The 26580-nt window shown below is 55.3% G+C and overlaps 1 protein-coding gene across 1 annotated transcript; it reads right to left on the bottom strand.

Annotated features, from left to right (window-relative positions):
- Window positions 1–275: 275 nt before the first annotated feature.
- Window positions 276–25639, bottom strand: RNF19B (ring finger protein 19B). Its single transcript, XM_050326420.1, is given in 11 exon segments — window positions 276–628; window positions 630–906; window positions 1385–1516; window positions 2472–2679; window positions 2901–3041; window positions 3450–3564; window positions 4204–4366; window positions 4815–4959; window positions 6659–6864; window positions 11307–11977; window positions 25588–25639. Coding segments are annotated over 10 exon segments (2154 nt in total). The 5' UTR covers window positions 11873–11977; window positions 25588–25639; the 3' UTR covers window positions 276–427.
- Window positions 25640–26580: the final 941 nt, after the last annotated feature.

Genomic DNA, 26580 nt, shown 5'->3' with positions numbered 1-26580 from the left:
CTCTTCCCAAGCCTTTGGGAACAACGTTCACAAACACCTGAGCCAAGGGCAGAGGCAGCTGGAGGATTTCCCTGTAGCTTTGGAAAGGACGAGATGGATGCAAGTCGAATGACAACCAGAGTCTTTATTCCAAGAGTCCCTTAGGATGGTTGCAGACATACAGACACACGTACATATTTACACTCTTACACACCTCACAGACTTTGAACCAATAAATTAAAACAAAAAGACGGCAGGGGATTTCTTTTTTTGTTTGTTTGTTTGTTTGTTTGTCCTTTCCTTTCCTTTTTATGTCACGTAAGAAACAGCAACTTCCCGAGGCGAGGCTGGGGAACCAGCTGGAGGATGGCAAAGAGGAGCCAACAGGGACACAAGCCCAGCCCAAGAGACGCAGTGGCAGCGGGTGTGCTGCCAGCAGGAGGGCACGTCACACTCTGGCCTCGATGCACTCCAGTTGGACCATTTCATCCAGCCGGCAGCCCTCGGCTTGGGCACAGTGGCTCAGGTGGGCACTTGGGCTCTCGGCACCTCTAGCTTTGGGGGTCTGTGGGCAGCCTGCTGCAGTCTGAGAGTGGGGGGAGTCGCACTCGTCCGAGGTAATGTCCGGCACGTCGTCCGACTGGCTGTCAGGAGCTCTCCAGGTCGCTCCGTATGCTCTCAGGCTGGGCCAGGGTGATGTCCCAGGTCTGGCTGGCAATGCAGTCCTTTTGCTCACAGCTTTGGTGTTTGCACGTCTGCTCCTGCTCACCATCCTCTTCCTCCTCCTCCTCCTCCTCCTCCTCTTCCTCATTCTCTGCCATTTGGGTGTGGACATGCAGGGAGTCCTCTGTGCTGCTGCCGCTGGCCAGCTGGTAGTGACTGGGTTTGGCTTCGATGTCCACCTGGATCTCCATGTTATTGCACTCCCTGCAGAAACAAGGGAGCCCTTGCATTACTGGGAACGGTTACTGGGTTCAACTGGGCACCACTGGGCACTGCACCGCTGAACTGGGAGGATCACACTTCCCAAACACAAGCAAGATGCTGCTCATCGCCCCTTGGCATGCGAGGAACAACAACACTCGCTGCTCTCGAGTTCTCCCAACAGCAGCCAAGATCTGAGCTGGGAAAGCTCCAGAGTCCCCCACGAGCTGCCAGAACAGACCTTGAGGGTGCTGGGCTGCAGATCCCCTCCTCAGGCTCCACACCACACATGGAGGCTGCTCCCAAACCGTCCCCAGCCCTCCTCCTGTGCCAGCAAAAGGACTGATCCGCTTGCCAGCGGCAGAGGAGCAGCCTGGTGCAACTACAGTCATCCCACTGCCCACAGCAGCGCTCACAGAGCACAGATTTTTTCCAGGACACCCACTACCAATGCTCTTCTCACCATTCCGTGTCCTCCTACCTGTCCTGGGGGTTGTAGGAGCTGATGATGGAGCCAGCCATGGCTCGAGTGCTGGCGTTGTCACTGATCGCCCCCAAACTGACCGAGTCTTTGGGGAAAATCTCCTTCTGGACATCTGCCTGAACTTCCAGCCTGCAGGAAAAGAGGAGGATTCCTTAGAAATGCTTTAGATATCCCTGAGGAGCACCAATCAGTCACTGCTCTTCAGGGGAAAGCGAGAGGCCCCGTGTGCCTCAGCATGACAGAGCTTAACCCCAACGGTTCCTCTCGTACAGTCTCTCATTTTTGGCTCCATTTAGGCAAATCCATTCTGTTTTCCATGACGGAGGTAAAGTGGTGTTTACATCCAGTGACTCACACAGCTCCCGAGGAAGAACCGATTTCCACGGATCTGGCGCAGGGAGAGCCGTGATTGCGTCCCGGCTGCCATGTCAACACGTGTCTCTAATTACCCACCCCACTGACTCACAGGCAAGCTGGGAGGAAAACTGCGCTGTAACCTCCTGACTTGGAGGGCAGTGGCACCGTTTGCTGCAGGCCACTGGAGAACAGGGAGCAGCAAAGCCTCCAGGCTGGGATGAGGGGACTGGAATAGCTCTAAGCAGGTCACGCAGGTATCTCTGCACTATTCCAAAGCAGCAGCTCTGCAATTTTAGGGGGGCTCAGTAGGCACAGGAACTCATCTTCTGTCCTCCTTGCCAGAACCAGCCCAGCACTGGGTCCAGAAGCAGCCTGATCACAGAATCATGGAATGCTTTGGGATGGAAGGGACCTTAAAGGTTATCTAGTTCCAACCCCCTGCCATGAGCAGGGACACCTTCCACTAGACCAGGTTGCTCCAAGCCCTGTCCAGCCTGGCCTTGAACACTTCCCAGGGATGGGGAGTCCACAACCCTGGGTCCCTGATCACCCTGGGTGATCTGCTGGGACCGGTTACTCTATGACAGACCAAGATGCAGAAGTGCTAGGACACAACTAGGTCAAAGCAGGACCACTCCCAGTCCTGGAGAGCTCCCCCAAAATAAACCTGTTCAACCAACACCGCCCCTTGGCACCCCCTGTGTTTTTCCCAGCAATCCAACGTTACCTGCTGTACTTCCCCTTGCTCCCTGAGAGGACTCCCCCGCTCAGGGTGCCCCCAGAGAGGGCAGCAAAGCTGGCTGTCTCGCTGTAGTTGCCCTGCATGACGCTGAGCCCGTCCGTGGGGCTGCCACTGGTGCTCAGGACGCTGGTCAGCCCCTCGATGCTGCTCTCACCGATGCTGGGGTTCTTCAGGGCTCGCCAGGCATCAGCCACTGCAGGGGAGGAGAGCACAGGGGCGGGAATCAGCAAGGGAAGTGATGCCTCATCCCAGGCAGCCTCCCGTGACACACCTGGTCAGGGCAAGACTGAAGCAAACACCCGCTTCTAGCCAGGCCCAGGTGAAAACAGATGCTCAGGTTTGGGAAACGTCACGGCCCCTGAGCATTTCATTGCAAAGGGGTGTAACAGCCCCTTCCCCAGGTCACCACGTTACCTGTGATGGGTCCATCATCTTCATCAAACTCGATTTTCACCCCCTTCCCATTGGCTGTGCTGACCCCACAGCCACCGCCCCGGCACAGCGAGATGGGCACGACGCCGTAGACGTAGGCCAGCATGATGGGCACCCCAATACCTGGAGGGGAGCACGTGCTGGGTTAAGAGGAGCTCAAGGCCGAGCTGTGCTCAGGCAGACTGAAAGGGTTTTTGGGGTAGGGACTCCCTCAGTTGTGTTTATGCTGCTTTTAAAAGGTTCTAGTTCCCAGTTTCGCAGACAGGCAGAGAAGGAGCCCTTTGTTTGTGCAGAATGGGGGAACCCCAAGAGCACTGAACCCACGAGACAGTGGCCACCAAACCAGTCCCTGAGTGAGGGAGAGCTCTGTGTGTCAAGGGACACCAGGATGGGCCTGTGGTTGTGCCCAAAACCACCCCCAGCAGCACTCTGCAAACTGCCTTTGGCCACCCCCATTGCACAGGGCTGGGCTACCCACTTGTCTCAGTGGCTACTGGCCCACCAGAAGGGGCAGGGACTGAGCCCACTTACCAACACTGACAGCAGCGATGACTGGGGAGGCAATGACAGACAGAGTGACCCCTCCAGTGATGGCCAAGTTCCTCTTGTGCTTAGAGGTTTTCTTCCCCTCATACCTGCTGTGGATCTGACGGAAGGAGAAGCACCAGGTGAGGACAGCCTGGCCACGAGCAAACACCCAGGGGACATCAGTGTCTGATTTTTACAGCCTTGTCAGCTGTGTGAGCCCTTAAAGAACCTCTTCTCCTCACAGATCAGACCCAGCAGGAGGGTCTGTGCTCAAGAAAAAGCAGCAGTTACGAGCACAGTGCTGACGTGCCATTTCTCCCCTCTCAGCATCTCTTTATCAGCACAGACACACAGCAGCATCACACAGTTTGAGGCAGCAGGTCAGCACCAAAACACGAGTGATTTAAGCAAGGTGTGATGCTCGGGGTCCAACCACTGTCCCACAGGGCCCAACATCACAGGATGGGCTCAAAAGGGACCAGGTTTATCCTGGGGTGCCTCTGGGTTAAAAGCAGAGGCACAAGAGCACTGCAAAGTGCATTTGGGAGGACATGAGCCTGAAGGGCTATGAGGGCTTATCAGCCACCACCCTCCCTCTGCCCACACAAAGCCCAGGAGATAAGACAGGCTCTAGAAGAGACAACTGAATTTTGGTTTCTATGGCAAGATCCACCCTTCATATCAGCTCTAAATTTCTGGTCGGATGCCTCGAGCCCAGGGAACGCCCCCCCCCAACCCTTCTGCTCCCCACACTTACCTTCCTCCCCACGTACACGGGGATGCCAATGACCATGGCAGGAATGGCAATGCCAGCAATGAGGGAAATGCCCACAGGGGCCCCGATCAGCGTGCCCAGCTGCCAGAGAATCTTCTTTTTGCGGCTCCACGGCTTTTTGCCCCAGAATGTACAGCCAGAGGGGCTTTGTGGGAAGGGAAAAAACCTGACATTAACACTCCAGCAACTCCTAAATGTTCCAGAGAACCCCAAGTTCGACTTACACATAAATAAACCCCAAAACTCAGGAAGCAGGTGGACAACACAAAACAGGTTTCTCTCTTCTTTTCCCCCCCCATCAAGATTAATTATCAATCACATTACTTGGACTACGTTTAATATCCAGCAGACCAAGAGCTCTCAAAAAAATAGTATCAGGAGCTTTGGTTTTTTTTTTGGCTTTGAAGAGCATCCTCACACTGCAAAGCATGGGAACAAATGCTCTTTGGGTCAGAAAGAAGAAAATTAGAGACTGAAAAGACCGACTGAAGAGGCGGGGGGGGGTGAAAGCCCAGCACGTGCAGCAAACCCCTCGGAACGGCCGCGGAGGCAGCGCACGTGGCTGTGCCCAAAAACCACCCACTCCTCCTCACCTGAGGTAATGCAGGTCCGAGATCTCCTTCATGCAGAGCCAGCAGAACTCGCAGCCACACACGGCGCACGTCATGTGGTTGCAGCTGCCGTCGTTCATCTTGATGATGTAGGCGCTGCAGCGCGGGCACGGCTTGATGTCGTCGGCTGCGGGAGGGAAGCAGGGGATGGAGTTGGAACCTCTGCTGTGAGCAGGAGGAATCCACGAGGGGGAAACCCCCTGGTTTTTCTTCTGTGCCTGCAGAACACCTTTGCTGACCGTGGGTGAAGTGGGGGCGTCGTGTCTTTAGTTCATCCTCGGAGCGAGATGATAACGCTGATGGTGTTACCTACCCCACCAGAGCCCGGGCAGCAGGGACTGGGAACCACAGCCACTTTAAAAACTTACCCTAACCTTGAACTGAATGTATTCCAGGACGTGCTTAAGTGCTGGGAACAAGTCATACCTGCCCTGTGCTAGCCAAGGCAACAGCATAAGAACGAGCCGTGACCGAATTGCTCCACCGAGGTGATTCACGGGCCAAGAACAACAGAACAACTGGGAGAACAGGCATTGGAAAAACACCAAACCCAGCCTTCTAGGGCAGCCAAAAGGGGACTGGGGTCTGCAGCAGAGGCTGCCCAGGCCCCAGTTTGCTGTTGCCAGGGTGGGATAAGGGTCTTTCATCTCTTCCTTAATTCAGGCATCATCTGACCGTGGTTATGCAATGGCTGTGCTGTGGTTCGGGGCTTTGCTGGCCCCTGCGAGGCTCAGCAAGATGAAATCCAGCTGCTGAGACCAGCTCACACCTTATTAATCACCACACTGGATCCAGCAGAACAGGGTGAGGAAAAACCACTGTCTCAAAAACCTCCCTTTCCGTGGCTAAGTGCCCTTCCTGGCAGGGATTTCTTTAACAGGGTGAAAAAACCCTCAGAAACTGGTTGTGTTTCTTTTTGCTGGCTGGTTTGTACCAGAGACTGTGGCAGTGTCTCTGCTGTCCATTATCAGGGCTCTCTAACTGGGGCATGTTGAACCTCAACATACCACTAAGGCACCTCTGAACCACCCACAACAGCTCCATGCTAAGTGAATGAACATTTAAACTCCTGACACAGAAGGAAAACCAGGGTGTTTAGTTTGGGGGTAGGGCAGGGCTTTACAAAATGGCCTCACTGCCCACTTCCAGGGTCAATACAGTTATTTTTAAGGAACACAAACTCAGCAGACACAGCAGCTCCTACCAGGCAGTGTAGGAGTCTGTGGGTCAGCATTTTTTTGGTACCTGACATTACTAACACCTAACAGTGCACAGAGCAAGGCTCCCCACACTCAGCTGGGCATGAACGCTGCTCTTCATGACCACAGCAGGCAAATTTGAAGCTGCAAGGCTAAAAAGTGACTATTTGTTCGGGGTTTAGATCAGCAAAAAGCGAGAACATCCAAGATCAAAAGAGCCACAAGCAGAGCTGGGGCGGATGAGGGGAGCTGCTGTCACACAGAAGGACCCAGAGCACATCATCACCTACTGATCTGTTCAGTGCTCTTGGAGGAGCCCAGACATGTTCTAACACACAGGGGGAAGGGGAAATGGCTCTGAGTTTCACAGCTGCTCTCACAGTGGCAGCTGTAGGCCCTCAGCTGTGCCACGCAGGGCACTGACACCCAACGCTTTGAGGGGAGGGGGATTTACACAGAGGTGCCTCTTCCTCGGCTTCACACACAGAGCTGCAGCACCGAGCAACCAAAAAAAGTCACGGTGTGATTCTTGGGGCTGTCCTGTGCAGGGCCAGCAGCCGGACTTCAGTGACCTCAGTGGGTCCCTCCCAGCTCAGGATACTCTACGGAAAACACGTGAATCCATACCCGGCCCGGATTCCTGTCCGTAGCTGAGGCCCGACGTGTGCTTGGTCCGTACCCGCAGGGTCTGTGCCCGCTGCTGGCGGGCCATGTCGCAGGTTTGGTTGGGGTGCCATATCTGCTTGCAGTGGTAGCAGAACTCCGTCTGGCAGCCGTCCCTCTCGCAGGTCAGCTTGGGGCAGCTGGCACAGCCGTAGGCAATGACCGCGTAACTGCAGGGGGAACACGCCGGGGGAATTAGGAAAAGACAAAGTTATCAAGCCAGAGCCCAGTGATCCTTTAATGCAGGGTGCCCGGGCTGGGGCTGCCTGAGCTGCTCTGCTCAGAGCAGCTGCTTCGAGAGCTGCTGCCAAGACGTCACCCAGAGCCCCCAGTCAGCCCACCCCACCTGTCCCACCTCATTTCTGATCACTGGTACAGCAGCCTCCACGCCAGACACATTCCTGCTCCCTCCAGCCCTGCTGGCTTGCACTGCAGGGCCTGAAATTAAGCAGTGCTAATTGGGTTACTCGGGGCAGAGACCTTTCACACAGCCAGCCTGTGATACTGAGTTCTCTCCTCTGTAACTGCTGGCAGTTCTCACTGGCAATTCACACAGACCAGATCTATGCACGGTGTGCCCAGTTAACTGCTTGCTGCTTCTGCCAACTCAGGCTCCTAGGACAGGCTCAGGCTGCTCTTTCCAGGCACACACACATGCCCCAGTTCCTTAGGACAGGTATATGGGTGGATGCTGGATGGTCTGGAGGAGTCTAGGAAAGCTGAGGTTGTCCTGGGCACTTCTATTAACTGAATGATTCTAAACAAGTGGGATATAACAGGGGATTCCACATGTAGCTAATGTCAAGAAGCAAGCTCCTGTTGATCCCCACAGAATTTCCTTTTCCAGAGAGTGCTGAAAAACAACACCCTGCCTCTGGAACAACCCAAAATGTGAGTAAAACTGAGAGTGCAAGGCAGAGAGGCCAGGTTCAACCAGCTCACTTCTGGTTCAACCAGCGACACTTCCAGGAAGAAACACCCTGTGTACACAAAAGTCTAAGCAGCATCACCAAGCACTGCAAGAGAAATCTGACTAACACAGTCCCTGAGGATGAGGCTGTTTCCATTGGCAGGGGCTGACACGAGCAATTCCAGAAGTGCCCTCCCAGCTCTGCGACACCCGTGTGGCAAAAGGGTATTTTTGTTGCTCGTCCTCAGTATTTTCGTTAGTGGTCAGAGAGAATAACTCCTATTTAAGGCTTTATATTTGGAGCTCGTGTAGCTCGAGTTTGTATTGCCTCTTCTCAGAGGCAGCAGCGTGAGAACCGCTGAATGTGTCATACCACAATGATTCACATCCCGTGGGAGTTCGAGCAACTTCATCCTGCCAGGCTACGACAGAGTCGCCAAAGAAACAACATCTCGGGGCCAGGAGGCACGACTGCAGGGCCTACGTGTGCAGCAACACACCTGCACCTCAGCCCAGCGCTGGAGGGACGGCAAAGCCTCATCCCTGGACGTGCCCAGGGCTTGGAGCAACCTGGGCTTTAGCAGAAGGTGTCCCTGCCCGTGCCAGGGGGTGGGATAAGATGATCTTTAGGGTCCCTTCCAACCCAAAACCATTCTGTATGATGATCCTATGATACAGATGGGATTTGGGAGGGACAAGCTCAACCCCTATGCATCTTGTCTAAGGAGTATCCCACTAAACATCCTCACCCTGCCGCTATCCTGCAGCCAAAGACCTTGGCAAAACAAGGAGGAAAAGCTTCTTCTACCCAGCTGTGTTGTGACACTGCTATTGCAAACCATAACTAGGTTAGGAAAGCTCAGTGTAATATATTAAGCAACCCCATACTCCAAATTAACTCCTCACTCAAAACGCTGGGTTTTTTTAAACACTGGAGAAATTAAAATCATCATCATTTATATTTTATTGCTAGAGCTGAAATGACAAATATCGTGAAGGAGCCCACAGCTGCGGGGAGAGAAGCTACACGACTGTCTGTTGGGGAAAGAAATAACACATCTCCACGTCAAGGTCAACTAGAAAGTGGGTTTGGAAGGGCTGTGCCTGGAAACAGTCATGGCACTGGATGGCCAGTGCATTCCCCTCTTCCCCTGACCTCTGACACACCCCTGACTTAAACAGCCCTTTCCAGGCTCAATCCCAGCAGATGAGAAGGCAAACTGAGTTTTCCCCCCACAGTGTCTCCCTGAGACCCCAGGAATCACACAGCTCTGCTTCCAGCCCACTCCTTGGATGGCCACGAGTTGCCTCCCTCCCTCCCTCCCTCCTCCTGCTCATTCACAGAGCTCAGCCTACACAGATCCGTTTCTCCAAAGGTCCTGTTATTCTCCCAAGCTTTTGGGAGGGGTGCATTGTGACAAGCACAGCGATACCACCTGACTGTGGCAAGGGGAAAAAAAAAAACCCGAAGCTGCAAACATAGGAAAATGATTTGTTTTGCGATTGATGGCGCATCAATTGACCGCCGTTTCCATGGCAACACGCACCGGTGTTGTGTTGGTCCTCCTCCTCCTCCTCCCCTTCCCCGCAGCACAGCCAGGCTCTTTCATTTACAGAGAAATTTAAAGGAAAGACTGTGGCATGCGAGGAAGGCGCTGGACTCCGCGTGCCACACGCCCAGGGTCGTGTCTGCCATCGCCCCACAGCCCCCCTGATGCCACCACCATGGCAGGGGTGACACCCAGTGCCAGCCACGGCCGTGCCCCCAGCCCTACCCCTCCCGTACTCCAGCACTACTCCAGAGGAGGAAAGCCCGCTGTAAATAATTCATACCCTGATTTTACATAAGCACAGCCACACAAGCTCTGCTGGGAAGAATGAATAGGGTGATTAATTCTTCTCCCCGCCGGAGGGCTGATTCCAACAGCCTTTGTTCGGAGCGCTACAGACACACCAGCAGCGCTGGTCCACGAGGCTGCCTGGTCTCCCGACAGCCCAAGGGTCGCTTCTTGATGCTCTGGGCAGCTGGGAGGAGGATGCCGTGCGTGTCACCTGGCTCATCCTGCTCACTGACTAACCAGGGAGGAGGCTTTTGCTCACAGAAAGAGCCGCGTGTGTGACACCCAGTTTGCCCAAAACCCCTCAGAGCAACGGCTGGGTTGCTGTGACAGAGGCAACGCCCTCCGGGCTGTGCTGGCTCCTTCCAACCAGCCAGCCTGGGTGACGTCGGCTGTTTGTACACCTTATCCTGAGCACAGATAATATCACAGCAGTCAAGGAGCTGAGATTCGGCGAGCAGGAACCGGATTTTCTCTAGCTGGTTACCAGCAGGGGCATTCCCTCTGTGGCAGCACAACCTGCTCTTATCTCCCTGATCTTATCCCCAGTGCTCGTGAAATATCAAGATCTCACACTCGATTTGGCTCCAGAAAGGAGCAAAGCTGTTGTTTGCTTTTAATTTCACCCTCTGAAGGAACAAGCCCTCATACAGGATGCTCAGAGGCCGTGAAATGGGTAACCTGAGCCAGGTTCACTGATTTGCATAGGATGCCTATTACAACGCTTTGATTAAATCTTCACAACCCTCCCACCACCTTTTCCATTCTGACTACTAGGTCAGACTTTCCTTTCATGTCCTTGCGACTCAGAATTGCCATCCAGGCTGAATTCTAGCTAAACTTCACAGCACTTCTCTTAAGTTTCCCAAACAAAGCCCTTTTCCAGGCAGCTTTGGCTTACGCTCAAACAGAAACCAACAAGAGTTCGTTGGAAGGAAACGGGAAGAGAAAATGAAAGCAACACGCTCATAACTACACAGTCATCACAGTTGGCTGGGCTGACTTCTGGACAGACAGACACTTCCTCACTTAGGCAACGGATAGTGAGTCAACATCACTCCTCTCTGCCATGTATTCAACGTCCTCACTGGGAAATAGTGACTGTTTACAGTTCCTTCTTCCCCACCGTGAAGGCTGCAGCGTGTCCCCATGCACTGTGCCCATGGCTCACAGCGAAACATGCAGCTGGGAAACTCCACGCTTCCCATTTGTGCAGAAGAAAAAGGCTTCTGTTAAATTAGGGAAACGATGGCTCAGCTAAAAACCCCTTCAAACCCTGTCACTCGTGCCCGATCTGCCTGCATTTCCACAATCCCCAAGGTCAAATGCTGGTTGCCCTGGGGAGGTAACAGGGATAGATGGAGTGTCATTTTGGTACCCAAGGCCCATCAGCTGTCCTGAACAGACTGCTGACAAGCAAAGAATGTCTGCGGTGAGGGCTCTTCGTGGGACTCAGTAGAACAGAAGTGTGTACGGGCAGCAACACCCCATTGGGGCTGAGTCGCCCCTTCCTTTGCTGTCCTGGGACCCGGGTCGGGACAGGCAGGACAGCAGGTCCCAGGGCCATCCCATCTGGAATGCCATCCCCACGACCTGCTGGGGAAAGGCAGCACCCCTCCAGGACGGGGTGCCTCCTTTCCCCAAGGCGTCCCAGTATAGATGGATGGGGCAGCACCCTACGGGCACAGTGGGTTTCCCCCTCCCCAGTCTGTCCCAGGATGGAAGGGGCAGCATCCTCCGGGCACCGCAGGTCCCTCCTCCCCAGGCTGTCCCAGGGCAGAGGGACGGGGCAGCATCCTCCGGGCACCGCAGGTCCCTCCTCCCCAGGCTGTCCCAGCGCGGAGGGGCAGCACCCCGCACTCACCCGCAGTCGGGGGCCGGGCACCAGCGGCAGTCGGGGTCGGCGGCGAGGCACCGGCGCAGCATGAACTCCTCGTACTTGGCGACGAGGTGCGGGGAGTCGTGCAGGAGGCGGCGGATGTCGGCGGGGTTGAGGCGCTCGCTGCACTCGGGGCAGCAGATGTTGACGCGGGACTCGGTGATCTCGATGCGCAGGTACTGCCGCAGGCAGGCCCCGCACGACCGGTGCGGGCACGACAGCAGGCGCGGGGCGTTCTCCGCCGGCTGCCGCACCAGGCACAGCGGGCACTCCAGCTCCTCCTCGCCCTCCGGGACCACCGGCGCCTCCTCGGGGGGCGGCGGCGGTGGCGGCGGCGGCGGCGGGGCCGGCGGGGCGGTGGGAGCCGGCGGCGGGGCGGGCGGGGGCGGCTCGGCCTTGGCGCGGCGGCGGCCGCCCGCGGCGGAGGCGGCGGCGGCGGAGAAGACGCTCTGGAAGGAGAGGCGGCGGCGGCGGCCGGGCTTGGGGCACTTGGCGGCGGCCGAGTGGATGGAGGAGGAGCGCGGCGACTCGGAGTCCCGCTCGGAGCCCATGGTGGCGGTGGCGGCGGTGGTCACTCGGCGGCGTCCGGGGTGGCGGCAGCCGGTCGGTCCCGGAGCTCGGAGCGGCGCGTCCCGCCGGGCGCTGCCTCGGCCGCGCTGTAACGAGAGCGGCGCCGGGGCCGGGTGAGCGCGGCCCGGCCCCGCCCCGCCTTGTCCCGCCCCGCGCCGGGCGCGGCCGCCGCCGCCATTTCGGTTGTGGGCAGCGCCCCCGGGCACCGCCGGAGGGTTGGTGGCGGTGCCGGTCCCTGTGCCCGTCCCGCCGCTGCGGTGCCATGGGCGGCTCTGAGGCTGAGAGCCCGCTCTGCTTCTCGGCTCCCCTCAGCGCTCCCAAGGCCCCCCATCTCCCCTCAGTGCCACTGCTCCCCTCAGCGCCCGACTTCCCTCGGCAACCCAGTTCCCCTCAGCTCCCCTCAAAACCCCATCTCCCTTCAGTTCCCCACCTCCCCTCAGTGCTCCGGGCTCCCTTCAGCTCCCCGTCTCCCCTCAGCACTGCCATCAGGCTCCCCTCGGCGCCCCAGCTCCTTCTCAATAGCCACCTCCTCTCAGTCCCCGACTCCCTTCACACTTGAAAGTTCACAAATATCAAGCATCAAACAACATGTGAAAAGAAAACGTGTATTCCACATGTCGCAACACCCTCACCGGTTGGTTCCCTCAGTGTCCCATCTCCATTAGAACAACCCTCTCAGGCACATGGTGGGATTCTTGGGGTGCCCTGTGTAGGGCCAGGAGTTGGACTCGATGACCCTGATGGGTCCCTTCCAACTCAGGATATTCTATGATCCTATGACTCTCCTTTCAGCTCCCCATCTCCCCTCAACATCCCTCCCTTAGCCCTGCCATGGCTGCAGCGCTTGCCCAGAGCATCTCTGCCCACGCCAGGGTGGCCATTCCAGGCTTCTGGTCTCATCTAGGGCCTGGAATGGGGGGATTCTTCTGGCTGGGTTGTGCAGAAAGAAAGGTTTCTGTTCAAAACCCCTGGGGCAGTTTGCTTTTTAACGTGGGTTTTGTTGGAGGTGGGAGGTCTATAACCTCAGGAGCCCCCTCTAAATGCACTTGCCCCACTGGAGCACCTTGTCCCTCGCTGTGAGTCCCTCCTTTATAACCTTTGCGAAGATCATGTGGAGATTTACTCACCCAGGGAACTCCTCCCCGAGGAGTGCCGGGTTCAGAGGCACTGAAACTACAACCCACATTCCTACTGCAGTCATGCAGAAAGTTAAAAGCCTCCGTTTCCTTCCAGGGTTCCCCCGTGCCCACAGGGGTCTGCCAGCCTCATCTCCCATCCAAAGGCACAGAAGCTAACGGGAAGGACACTGCTTATTATGCAGAGGAGGCGAAGCAGAAAGATCTGCTGTGTGTACGAGGAGCCTGTTAAATCAGCACAGAAGGGGCTGCCTTCCCTTAAACTGTCAGCTCTGACTGGACAGGCTGTGGTTATTCATGTGACAAGTGTGGCTCCATCACTGTCTCTCCCAGCTATCGCTGTTCCTGAAATAATTTCTCTCAGGAAAGCCTGTTTGCATTGTTATTACCAGGATCCCTCCTGGCTGCCGAGAGCCCTTGTTGGTGCCTCTGGGATGGGAACAAGGAACCGAACCCAGCATGACAGTTGGGAGCACCTGGATTTCAGTTCTCGTGCTGCCTGATTGCTGTAGGCAAAGACCCTGTGTCTGTCTGCACAGCAGGGATAATGTTGACACTTCCCTGTCTGATGGGTGAGTGAAGGCATAAGAGCACAAATGAAGCTTCCTCCTCACCTAAATACCCTTCAGCAATTGTGCTTTTCCCTTTGCTTTTCCACATTAATTCTGTGCCTGCCATACACCCTCACTTTACTGCTTATCCCAAGATGTCTGCTGCACCCAAGTCCTTCCCTGGAGGTGACATTCCCCAGCTCATCTGCTGTGTTCTGGCATTCCTGCCACAGCACACATGGCTTTGGACCAGCTGGAAGTTTTGGACCACACTTAGGATTGGCCTCAAAAGTGGTAAATTCCTGCCTGGGATCAAGAACCCTGTTAATTAGCAAGGTAATTTGGCAAGGGAGCTAAACAGCTCTGCTCCAAGAGAATCTGGGATGCTACAAGGCTGTCTGTGGAGCACATTGTCCCTCAGCAGTGAGTTGCTCAGCTCTGGTGCCTGGCAGGTCATGGGCAGGCATGAAGATGCTTTAGCATCTCCCTGACACTTGTGATGCGGAGCTCCCAGAGGGAAAGGACCCTCTCCCCATTTCACTGTTGGGAAAGGAGGGCCAGAGGAAGAGAGGAGAGATGTTATATTGGTGTAAAACAAGATTACATTGAAATTAACCGCTCCTGTCTGAGGCAAGCCAGGTATGAGGCGTCTTTAAAGGGCTGTCACTGCCCATCTGTAGCAGAGACTGTCTCGCTTTGATGATTTCACTAGAAAAATCACACTCTTGACTGAAATAGAGAAACCTGAACAAGACTCGTGTGTGGGACGGATCTCCCAGACAGCGCTCTGCCAGCTCAGCCCTGCGTCCTCTGCAGCGCCAGAGCACAGACTGTAACTAATTGTGGGAAGGTTTCAGCTCAAAAGCTAATGTGAGACAGGCCTGAATTACCAGTAGTGCAGACACAGAGAGACAGAGAGCAAAACCATCTGGAGTTCCTGGGAAAAGCATTGGCTTTGCAACGTGCTGATGGGGCAGAAATGACTCTTCATTGCCTTATATGAGGAAAATCATGATACAAGCAGGGCTGGGGGAGGCCAGGGTAAATCCAAGTGACTTCAGAGCCATCTCTTCCCTTGCTCCCAAGCTGCTCAGACCTCTTGCCAGTCTTTATAGGTTTGAGGGAATTCAGTGCTTTTATGGAGCTCAGAGACACAGAATTCCAACTGCCCGGACCCCGCCGTGGTCCAGACATACCAGCTACTTCAAAATAATCTCTCCATGGCCGAGGTGTTTCTCCGTGGAGAGCTTTGATAGCACTTGCCAGCAGCAGAGGCTCCTGCTCAGCAAGTTCCTGACTAGCAGTTTGAACCCGGTAGTTTGTTTTGATTCAAACTGAGGGGGGAAAAACTCGAACAACCCAGCCAAGAACTAGGGTTGGGAAGCCGGGAAGGAGAGGGCAGGGAAAAAAAGCTGCTAGGGAGGAGAGGAAAGAGGCTGATTGGCAGTGAGATCAGATCAGCCCCTCCCCGGGGCTGCAAGGAAACAGCCACCAGTCTGACTGTTTAAGTCAGGGATATCTGAAAAGATAAACTGAAAACAAACAAAAGAAAAAAAAAATATAGGAAGAGGGGAATTCAAATGCTGCAGCGAATCATTCCACAAATCCCAGCTCCAATAGGCAAATTTGCTTCTGCTTATGCTGGCAGAAAGCTGGAAGACTGCTGACTTCCGACCCTGCTGCTTAAATCAGGGCAGGATTTGGCACAGGCCACTTTTAAAGCTGCCTGAAAATGCCATATCTCCCAGGAAGGCTTCCAGGGAGAAGAAGGCTTTGTCCAGGCACTGGTTGGAGCCACCCCACACCGCCCAGTGCTGTTCCCAGCCTGGATGGAGCCACTGGGGGAGGCTGAGCTGGGCTGAACCTGATTTTGGGAGGCACAGGGCCCCTTTCCAGAGAAATATTGTGGCCACCCACACCCCAAAACCCTCCTGCAAAGCAGTGACAGCTCTGCCGCTGTCGAGGAGGAAGAGTCTCTGGTGATGTAATGAAAATTCCCCTCGGTAATTCAGAGAGTGAAAGCAGAGGGTGCCTGCCGGGAAGGGATTGTGAAACTCAGACTGGGAGTATTTGCATGTAGGAACTGGGGGTGTACCTGGCCGGGAATATTGCTGTGGTGGGACACTGGCAGGAGGCACCTGATAAAATAGAAACTCCAGCTCCTACCACATCCCCTTTGCCCACCCCCCTGCCGTTCCTGATTACCCAGCTATCACAGGTATGGTAAATCCCTGTTGTTCTCATCCCTGGCCTGCAGGACACAGAGGGATGTTGAAACAGCTATTTCAGGGCAGACAAAGATTCAGTCTGCCTGAAACCTCGGGGTCATTCAGGCAGAGAGGTGTGAAACCCTCACTGGCACAGACTGTTTTCTCTAGAATTCTGTGGGTCTCCTCGGGGTTTCTTCCACATTTCACAGATGGGGATGGGGGGGTTACTCACAGGGCACAGGCTGTGTTGTAAAGCAGATAGAGTTTAGGGAAAATCCAGCTCGTGTCGCTGCTGTCTGAAATAGCCACAGACACGAAGAAATGAGGGAAGGAGGGGAACAGCTTTACAGCAGGAATTCTTCCTTGTTTTCGGACAGGGGCACTCGGGAGTGACTCAGCTCTGGTTTCCCTGGGCAGGCTGAGACCTTTGGCCCTGCTGGGGTGGGACAAGCAGGGTTGTTAAAGGGATCCAGGCACATCAGGATTCCCCGGTGCCAAAATGCAGGTGGCAGTTTCAAGGGTCTCTCTGCTGAGAACCCACCACAAGGCACAGCCAGGTACGTGCTGTGACACCTGAGAGGTGCTCTACTCACAGCATTTACAGGAAGGTGACAGGGACAGACAGATCCAAGTAGCACAGAGGTATTTTAAAACCTCTCAGAGGGGCAGTGCAGGGTCTCCTCCCAGCTTCCTGCCCTGAAGAGTCGTGCCAGAAGCCTGTGGCCCTCCTCACTCCTATTTTTGGGGTCCCAGCTCTGCTGTGTCCAAGGGATTCAGCAAAGCTTAACCCCGAAAGCCTTGAGCTGTGTGGCGAGGGACACTGTGCCTTCACGGGGAGCAGCTGTGGATGCACCGAGTGAAGCTCATTGGGGTCATTTTCTGCCAGGCCCCCCAGGGAAGCACTGTGTTGTAATGACATGCACTGGGATCGTTTGTCAGATGGAGATGTCATTAACGGCCCTCATGTCTCTCCAGGGAAGACACCAGCGGCTGGGGAGGGCTCTCCCAGTGCGCACATTGCTGGGTCTATCTGCTTAGTCCGTGTTCTGTTTGCTTCTCGTGGTCCCCTGAGATGTGTTCAGGGAAGGAAGAGATGATTCTGCTTGGACATGACAAGGACTGACATGCTTTTAAATGAAGGGGAAAAGGCAGGAGATGGGAGCCTTGGGATCAGAAATGCAAGGCTCTTCCAAGAGGATTCGCTCTGGTTTAGTCTGTGGTTACACCTCCCCTCCCCTCCATCTCCCCATCCCACTCCGCTCCCTCCTAACACCCACACACGCAGCAATCTTCCACTCCCTGCTGTGACTTTCTGGGGAAGATGCTGTCATGTGAAATCCTGGGAGGGAGTTACCACATGGAGCTCTCCGAGAGCACCGTCCCTCGCAGAACGGGCCCGCAGACGGAGGAGCGCTGCGCTCCCCCTCCTCGAAAACCTGAGCGCTCCCGTGGAGGGGGGAGCGGGGAATCATCTTGTAAGCTTGGGAGCCGCCTACACACATGGCAAGGCTTGTCAGCAGCTGATAAAAGAGGTGGGAGGTGGGGAGATGTTGAGGGGGAAGAACGTGGAGGCTCTCATGCCCACATAGCTCCCCATCCTGTCTCCTGCGGGGCTCCAGCAGCCGGGATGGTCATGGGCCTGACCCCAGCAGTGACACACATGCACTGAGAAGAGACCCCAATTAGGGACTCACATAACTACTGTCTACTTCAGCAGTGACGTAAAGGTGTAGGAAGCATTAAGCAATTACTTATAATAGTAATCTGACATGCTTTTTCCCTCTACAAAAGAAGCATTTCCTTTTGTAATGAAAGCACAGGCTGTTCCGAGTTCTTTGTACACCTGCGCACTCACGGCTTTGGGGATGGCAGTGACAACGATCCCCACTCTCCAGTCACTCTTACCAGTGACCTGCTACCCTTAATGATGGGGGATTTATAACTGAGAAGGTTTAGCACAGTAGGGTGCTGCCATGAGAAAAGGGCCGGTCTGTTCCTTACGGTACCAGGGAACAGCCAGACTCCCTCCTCACCAGAGCTGCTAAACAGACAATTATGTGTTTGGTGTTGGCATAAACACAGGCAAATTAGTCACTGGAGGAAACCCCAGTGCCTGTGGTGGCTGGCTGTGGGAGAAGGTGGTGGTGGCAAACACCTGTGACAGCAGAAGGCACCTGCCTGTCCTGGGCCCACTGTGATGGGTGGTGGTGGCCAAGCACACAGGGGAGAGCCAGGTGCCACCAGCAAGAGGAGATGGCAGGGCAGGGCAGGAATCCAGCGCTGGCTCTGGAGTACCTCCCTGATGGCAGCTGTTTTTCGGGGTGCTCAGCATCTTGCAGGACACGAGCAAACCTGGCCACAGCAGAGGCAGCAAGAATCGAGGTGAAATCTTCAGGAGGACCAACCATTCATGGAGGGCTAAGGGAGAGTTTGTTCTGCCCTTCAGAAGGCAGATGCAGAAGCCAGAGCTCTGCAAGGAGAACAGAGTGAGGCACTGGCCTGGTTTCCAGGAAAGGAGAACAGTGTGTCACAGAGAAGGCATTGAAAAGACCTGAGGCTTCTGCCTCAGCTTTCTCACTTACTCCTGCAGACACGTGGGTGTTTGGGAGTTCAAAAGGCTGGACTGGAGGCTGTCCTGCAGCTGGCAGAGGACAGGAAGCTGTGGGCTTCTCCAGAGCTGCTGGAGCATAGACCACAGTGTTCCTGTCTCTGCTGGAGATCCCTGCTCAGCTCAGCATCTCTCCCTACAGCGCTGACCTTTGCAGTGGGAGTGTGGGAATCTGAGCTGGATGGGAAAGACTAGATACAAGGCACTAGCTCAAGCGCCCAGACCCCCCAAAAGACACTGGCAGCCCTTCAGCAGCATCTCAAAACCTCACAGGATCTCTGACATCCTTTCCAGCTGGTGCATCCCGCAGCACAGGTAGGGCTGGGCACACCACACGTTTCCTCCAGCCGACCCACCCATTTCCTATTTTCTGCAGACATGACAACTAGTGAGTTAATCCTGCAGGCCATAAACTAAGCTGTATTAGCAGACACCATCTGTCCTTTTTCATTTGCTGATGCACGACCTATTTTGCTGTGTAGCGGAGCAGGCTCTGCAGTTTCGGGGCTTGCATGTTGCAGTGTCCCTGTTGCCAGGGTATAATCCACTGCCCACAGTGACCTGCTGGTGGGAGAAAGCTCCAGTGAACTGAGCACCAGTGGGACCTGCTGTCGTGGGCAGGTGGTGGCTGAAGCCTGTCCCTGTGGCTGCTTGGCCTCAGAGGAGGTTTGAGCTTCAATCCCACAAAGCACCAGTCAGCACCTGGGAAGGGAAAGGTCTCAGCAGAACTTCCAAGGACAAGAGCACGACTGCCCTCAGCAGGGTCTCACCTTACCTGAAGCCCCTTCAGCAATGGCCACGGGGAGGGCACTGTGAAATAACCCCCTCTCAGAGCCACCACCCAAATTTCAAAGCCCTGGGGCTGGGGACACAGAAAGCAAAATAAAAGTGAAAGGGGCTGCTCACTTTGGCGGGGGGGGGGAAGACATATCCACACTCCCTCACTTGCCATGGAGACACCTGAATTGCTCAGGTCTCTTCAGGATCACCTGTGAGAGCAGGGGCCCTGCTGTCTCCTCCTGGGGACACACATGTGGTGCTTTTCTCCCTGAGGAACAACCCTTCTCTTTGTCTCAGAGGCAAAGTTTCCACAACACGACAACCTCGGCACCTGCAGGAGTGCCGTGACACAGGGATTGTTCTCATACCAAAGTGGGGTTCGTGGGAACAGGCTGTGGGGTGAGCTCAGCACTCCAGCCACACTGCTCCTGTGGGTTACAGAACTGAGCAATGGCAATCACACCAGGACAGGGAAAGAGAGGAGGAGAATTCTTTCTTTAGCCCTCTGAGGGGATCTGGTCACGTCTTGGAGCAGCCTGGTGACCCTTGCCTGGGTACAGAAGTACAGACATTGTGAAAGGTCATAAAACCATCAGGATTTTTCCAAGCCAGTTATCACTATTTGACTTAACCAAGTCTTGAGGCAATTCCAAAGGTTAGTGCCTCGCTGCAAAAAGCCTCCTGAATTTACCAGCTTTTAATTTAACTCGGCACGGGTGGCAGAATTTTCCCTTGAATTCTGAAACAAGGAGCCAGGAAATTCTGTTGTTTGCTGTAAGGAATCAGGGAGGGAGCTGAGCACAGGGACTGGGTAACAACACACTCATCTGTTACCCAGAACCAGGATGGTCACTGCTCACTGACCTCTGCCAGACTCCCAAAATCAGCCGGGGAATTTTCAGCTTCCTGTCTCACTGCACAAAAGAGGAAGAGAGAGTGGAAGGGATTATTCAGACTGACCTTGGCCTTAGCCAGACCATTTCTTTCTGAGTTAGCTCAGTTGCAGCATCTGGGCTTTCTGAGGAACTCTCAAGTTGCTGGGTAGGATGTGGCCCAAATGCCCCTGCTCCTGTGCCATCAGTGCCCTCTGACTAGCCAGATGCTGGCTGGAGTCATTCCCTTTTCCTGCTAGTCTTGCTTCTTCCTCTGAGAAAGTGGCTTAAGCTCTGAACCGTGGGGTTTCCTACCCTGCTGCAGCTGAAATCAGTGGTTACTCCTGCACAGTCTCACAACCTACAGAGAGACCTGATCCCTCTGTCAAGCTCTGTACCCGCAGCTTCCAGGAGCAACAAGCCCTGCTGTCTCCTTCCTGCCTCTGCCAAGCTTTGCCCAGTGGCAAAGTGCTAGGAACAGACTGGCAGTTCGGGGTGTAAACCCCAACAGCAGGACTGGTCCCAGCGCTTCTTCTTTCTGTCTTTGTGCTTTGGGAAGAGAACAGACTCAAGAATTATATTGATCCCAGTCCAAGAACAAACATTCCCCCTTCACAGGCCACAGCCTCTCCTGTGTCATGTGAGGAAGAAGAAGCAGGGAAGGGCAGTGCTTTGCCAAGACTAGAACGTGCCCAAATCTGTGAGTGCTGTCAGGAGCTTGGGAAGGGGAAGAAAGAGCCCATGTGGTCAGCCCTGGAAAGGGCAGTTCCTGCCGAGAACTCGCTGGGGAACATTCCCATTTTCCTAACCAGCAACAGCTGTCAAAAGGGGAAAGAGGAGTGATTGTGGACCCTGCCAGCAGCACCTCTCATCTGCAGCCGGGACGGGAGAGCAGAGAGCTCCCGGCACAGCCCTCTGGCCCCGCAGCAAGGAAAACGTGTGTCATTTTCCAGAGGGCTGAGCCAGCACTAACCAGGTGGGAAATTTTGAGCATGTGCTTGATCAGGGTTCCCTTGTCTCAGCTGAGATCTTTCCCCAGCCCGACCCTTGGCTGCTGATTCAGTCCAGGGTTGCTCCCCTCGTGCTCTGCTCTCTCTGCGGCTGAACAAGGGGGGCAAAAGGAGAGGGGAGCTGTAGTTTGGTGTGTCCTTCATTCCCAGGCCATCATGGAAAAGCAAATGGGTTTTGTTCTGCTGGGGTTTGCTGATGACCCACTCTTTCCTTCCCCCAGCCTGATGCCATGACCACAATCTCTCTGACTTCTCTTCAAGCAGGGCCCACCTTTACTACAGCCAGAAAATTCCTCTTCTCCCTCCCTCCTCTCCCTCACCTCTTCACCACCATGAGAAACGCTCTTCCCTCTCTGAGGCTTGTCATATGTGGGTTGCCTTAGCCAGTGTTTGAGCAAATTACCCCCTGTGCTGCCTGAGGCTGGGCTGTGCACAGCAGAAAATTGAGTAGGAGGTTTCTGGGGCGATCAGTGTGCACTGAGACCTCAAACGCTTCTCTGAAATCAGGCCCTGCTGCTGCTCCAGAGCATCCTTCCAACAGGGAGGCAGAGGCTATGACCGCCTCTCATCTGCCCAGCCTGGCCATCTCTGATCCAGGCTGCCATCCCAGTTCCCCCAAGCACCAGGAAAATCCAGTGCCTGACACTGAAACAGCAGGAGCTGCCAAGAGCCTTCCAGCTGCCTCTGAGTTCCACGATCCCTCCCCAGCTCAGCCCTGCAGTCTCTCAGGGGGAACTGTCAGCAAAACCAGCCCTATTTAACCAAAGCAGGGGCAGCCTGGCTTTACATGGCCTCCCTCTGCCTTTCCCAGTTCCCTTGGCATCATCAATTCTTGGGGAAAAGCCTCTCAGGGCAGCGCTGACTCCTGCGCGTCCCCCTGTACGTGCAGCTCAGCTGCAGCAACGCGCTGGGGTTCACGTAGCTCTGGGTGCTGCCCCAGCTATTCCTGCCCATTTTCCATGGATCCCCTGCAGGATTCACAGCCCAGCACCCAGGGGTGCTGCCTATCCCCAAACCAGTGCTCTGGGATGGGATGAGCAGCAAAACTGCAGCTGGAAAAGCTGGCAGTGGACGTGGAGCAGAGCCCTGTCCCTGGGCTGAGGACCAAGAATGCCTCTTTCCCATCAGACACGCCAAGGCTTTGAGCTCTGCCAAACCCCAGTGTTTGTTCCTGCCTTTGGCAAGCGAGGGATGGCAACAAAAGCATGTGTGAGGCAGAAGGAGTTCAGTGAAGGAGGGAAGTGGGTTTCTCTTGGGTCTCGGTGACCTTTTCTGGTTTGGAAAGAACAGAGATGTGCAGAGATGCTCACAATGCACAGCAAGGCTGTTTCCACTGCCACAGCAGCAGAACAAACCCCGTGGCCTCCTTCAGTCACAGGAAACTGGAGCCCAGAGCCACAGCCCAGCCTTTGGCTGCTGGGATGGAACCACTGGAAATCCAGCTCCAGGGAGTCGGTGCCTTTGCCTGTTTGCAAGGAAAATTTATGTGCAGCCATGGAGCCTTTTCTATGGGCACCTCGTCTTCCAGCCCTGTTCTCTGGGATACAGCTCCTGCTGCGTGATGGGAACAGTTTTCCTTCGTCTGGCACCGGCTGAGCCAAGTTCTCTTGGAGCCCATGGACTGGGAGTTGTGTCAGCAATGCCCTTGGCCACGAGGATCCCATTGACTCTCCTCACCTCCCTCCTTAGAGAAACAAGCACAGAGAAGGAGCTGTTGGAGCAGAGCCAAGAGAAGGGCTGAGACTGGAGAGTCCAATAAATCCAGCAATTTCTCCATGTGCTTAACCTCAGAGAGAGAAAGTGACGCTGGCAGGAGGAAGGAAAAGGAGTGGGGCTCTGTGCAGGTAGGTCAGGAATGCACCAAAATCCTCCCAGAGCTGGGAGCCAGGAGCAGGTTTATAGCAAAGATAGAAGAGCTGATTGGGAAAGCTGATTTGGCCAAGGGGATAATATTTCTGTTGGGAACCAGAGAACTATTGATTACTCAAGTAACCTCAGCTACTGAACAAACAGCTACCTCAGCGGAGAGAAATTTCAGCCTGGGTTTAGGGAGAGGATCGAGGGGACTCCAGGGCAGCCCAGGCAGAGTGGGAATGTGTGTTCCCACTCTCCTTGACTCAGCTGCTGCCCTGCCTGCTCCCAGTGGTACCAGATAAGGAGTGAAAACAAACACAAGGTAGGCGCCTGTGAATGCCCCAGCCACGGGAAGGGCAAAATGTTCACTGCAGAGGAGTCGTGGCCAAGATGGACTATGGACTAGGAAGGATTAAAATGTCTCACAGGACCTGGCTCAGCTCCCAGGGCCTTCTCTGGACACCAGCACAAGGGCAGCTCCTCCTGGCGCTCCAGGTCTCTGCAGAGGCTCAGAGCTCCCCAGCTCTTTTCCCAGAAGGGAGCACAAGTTCCCATTTATTGTATTTCATTATTGTTGTGTGTCTGGCAGTGGCAGCCTGTGATAGGCACCGAATGCACAGGTAAGAGCATGGCTGTGAAAGGGGGTCACATGAAGGCACTGGGAGCATGTCAGAGCCTCAGCTGCTGCAGCTGATGTGCAGATGCCAGACTATGTAATATTCACATGATCATCCCTTTTGCAGTGTAGGCAAGTGTGGGGGAAAGCAAGGAGAGCCAGCTGAGCCACGGAGAAAGTCAAGGACTGGGAGGGTTGACTTGGCCCTCCTGCTAGTAGGAGGTTCTGGTGCCATTCCCCCACTAAATTTTGAATAACCTTGGGAAAAAAAAAAAAAAAATCAAGTTGAAACACGACTTTGAAAGCAGTCCCGCTGCCAGCCGTGCAGAACCACAACCTCAGGGACTGAAACTGCAGAGCAGCAGCGCCGACTCCTCCCTGCACCCTCCCCAACCTGGCCCTGGGAGCCTGGCTCCGGTGAGGTCCCGCTCGGAATGCCGGGGCCTATCCCAGGCTGGCTCCTTCCCAGCACAGCTGCCCTGCGTGGTGCTGAGGGCTGGCACAGAGCTGCTCATGAGCCCTCTCCTCCCTGCCTGCCCACGCCAGAGGCACAGGGCACAGCTGGCCACGCCGCCCCGGGGGTGACAGCACTGCCTGGCACCCTCCACGCGTGGGGCTCCGACCCCTGGCTCCCGCAGAAGCCCCACAGAGCAGCACAGGCTGGTGCTGTTTGCAGTTTCCACACCACAAGCAGCACCGTGGCCACCTGAGCCGCTCCCAAGCGCTCCCTTGACAGACCCAGCGCCGGTGCCTTCGCGGGCAAGGATTGTGCATCGCGCAGCAATTGCTTCCCTAATTAGAGCCTGTTTGTGCTCGTTACTGCAACTGTGCTCTCCAGCACTCCTGGCTGCATTTCTCCATGTCCCCACTGCTGCCCCCCAGCCCTTCAAATGACTCCAGAAATGTGTTATTTCAACAAAGTGGTTGGGACAGGAGCAGTGGCCTCTCCCTGTGGATTTCAAACAGGGTTTTTTCTTTGTGCCTCTTCCATCTCCACCCCAGTACCGGTTTCTGACACCAACAGGGGTTACCAACACTGGGCTTTTGACCCCAAACATACTTTCCTCAGTCAGATGCACCGAGGATCCTAACAGGCCCAAATCAGGTTGGCACGGATGAGTGGGTGCTAACAAACTCACTTTCTAGTTTGCTAAAGCTGCATGTAGGCGTGGAGTCCCTACATCGCGTGGAAGCGGAGCTGGTGAGCCCACCAGCTTTTTCGAGCATTAAGGAACTCTTGGATTAGGAAGAAAGATGAAATTCCCCCCCGGGGAGGGGGGGTTGGCACTGCTGGGCTGCTGCAGGGCACAGAGGTGACCGTCACCCTTGCTCCCTCCGCCAGCAGATCGGATCCCGTTATGCAACCGCCGTGCTAAAAGGCAACACGACATCCAGAGAGGTCTCAAGGACTTCGTTATTTCGCCTTCCAGGTCTGCAGATGCCCAGGACCCACATCCAGAGAGCTCCTGGCAATGGCCATGCCCCTGGCTGCCTTCCCCAGAGCTCCTGCTTGCTGCACAGGCAGGGTAAGTGCTGAGGCTGCTGGAGATGTGCACTTTGGGATTCCCACCCCAACCGCGCTTCTGGGATCGGTCCCAGCGCTCCAGCTCCACTTACAGCCTCCTCTAAGATAGATGTAGCTCAGGGGATAAGGCCTCCAAACTTCTGATTCATTTCATCAGTGACTTGTGCTCTAATCCCTAGGGAGAACTCTGCTCCCCTTTCCTAGAGAGGGACCAGGGCTGCTCCCCCGTCCCTTCAGCCTGTTCTGAAGGCTCAGGTACTCCTGGCTCTTCCCAGCACAGTGCCAGTGACACACGCTGGTATCCTGAGGGGGAAGCATTTGCACCAGTTCCTGCACCAGCCAGCCAGGCTCTGACCTGGTCTGGCTGTCCGAGAGCCAAGCCCTGCTGTGCCAGGCTGTCCGGGCATTGTGTAACGTTCCTGCTTCCCAGGAGCCATCCCGCAGCACATCCCCCAGAGCGCTGCCGAGGCAGGCGCTGGTCCTGCAGCCGCTCGCAGAGCCCACCCTGCCCCGCTGCCCCGGAGCATCTCTTACCTGTCCCCGGAGCCCACTCCCGGTGCAGCGCTCTCCCCTCCGCAGTCTCCCCGCTCTCCCTTTCCCACTCCCCTTCCCTCTGCACCACCTCCCTGCGTGATGTCAGCGCAGCCCGGCCCCCGCAGCCTCCCCAGCGCACCCATCGCATCCCACTGCTGCTTTCCCTGCCCAGCGGTTGCCACAGCGACAGGAGGGGAATCCCATCCTCCGGTCCTCCACCTCCCAGGGCCTCGCTTGGTATCACCCACTGCAGCTCTTCCTAAAGAGACCGAGGGAAGGGCAGGGGGGCAGCAGGGAATGGCCAGTGATGGCCTTGGCCCAATATGCCTGGAAGGGAAGGGGGAGCAGGGGCAGTCACGGGAAGCAGGCTCAGAGCAAACAGGCTCTCACCTTATCCACAGTTCCACCGGTGCCCCCTGAGCTCTTCCCACCTTTCCACCCCCTCCCTTCACTGCTCCCAGCCGGTTCTTTGTTCCTCAGCCCCATGTGCTCGCTGGTTCAGGGCTGTGCCAAGTGCACCGTGATGGCACCAACTCCCCCCAGACCTGGATCTGAGCTACTGCCCGCAGCAGAAATCTCTGCAGTGACTCCTCCTCGCTCCCAGGTCAAGGTCAGAGATCAGGTAGCAATTAGAAACTTAAGACCAGCTCCAAACCAGACTGTCAGGAGTCGGTGGGCTCATTACCACCAACCACAAACCCACAGTGAAAGGTTCCCCTGCAATTCCCATCGCCGAAGGTTTCGTTGGGAAGGCAGAAGGGCAGATGCATTTTTAGGTCTGCAGCACATTTTTAATGGAAAGAGATGGCCCAGGGCTTTCATCCCTCCCCCCATCCAAGATGCTGTTTCTTTTCAGCAGAAATATTGCTGCATTAGAGAACAGGTCACTTCCTCTATCAGTGAGAATTCAGTGTCCTATTTGATGCTGGTCCTTGTGCTATAAATAGGAATTTTCCCCTTTTATAGCTGCTGAATAATTGTGTGTATGAAATA

Source organism: Myiozetetes cayanensis, unplaced genomic scaffold, assembly GCF_022539395.1.
Source record: "Myiozetetes cayanensis isolate MyiCay16 unplaced genomic scaffold, myiCay2020 scf31, whole genome shotgun sequence".
Classification (NCBI taxonomy): Eukaryota; Metazoa; Chordata; class Aves; order Passeriformes; family Tyrannidae; genus Myiozetetes; species Myiozetetes cayanensis.
The sequence above is the reverse complement of the archived record's forward strand: the minus strand, read 5'-3'. Positions and strand labels throughout refer to the sequence as shown.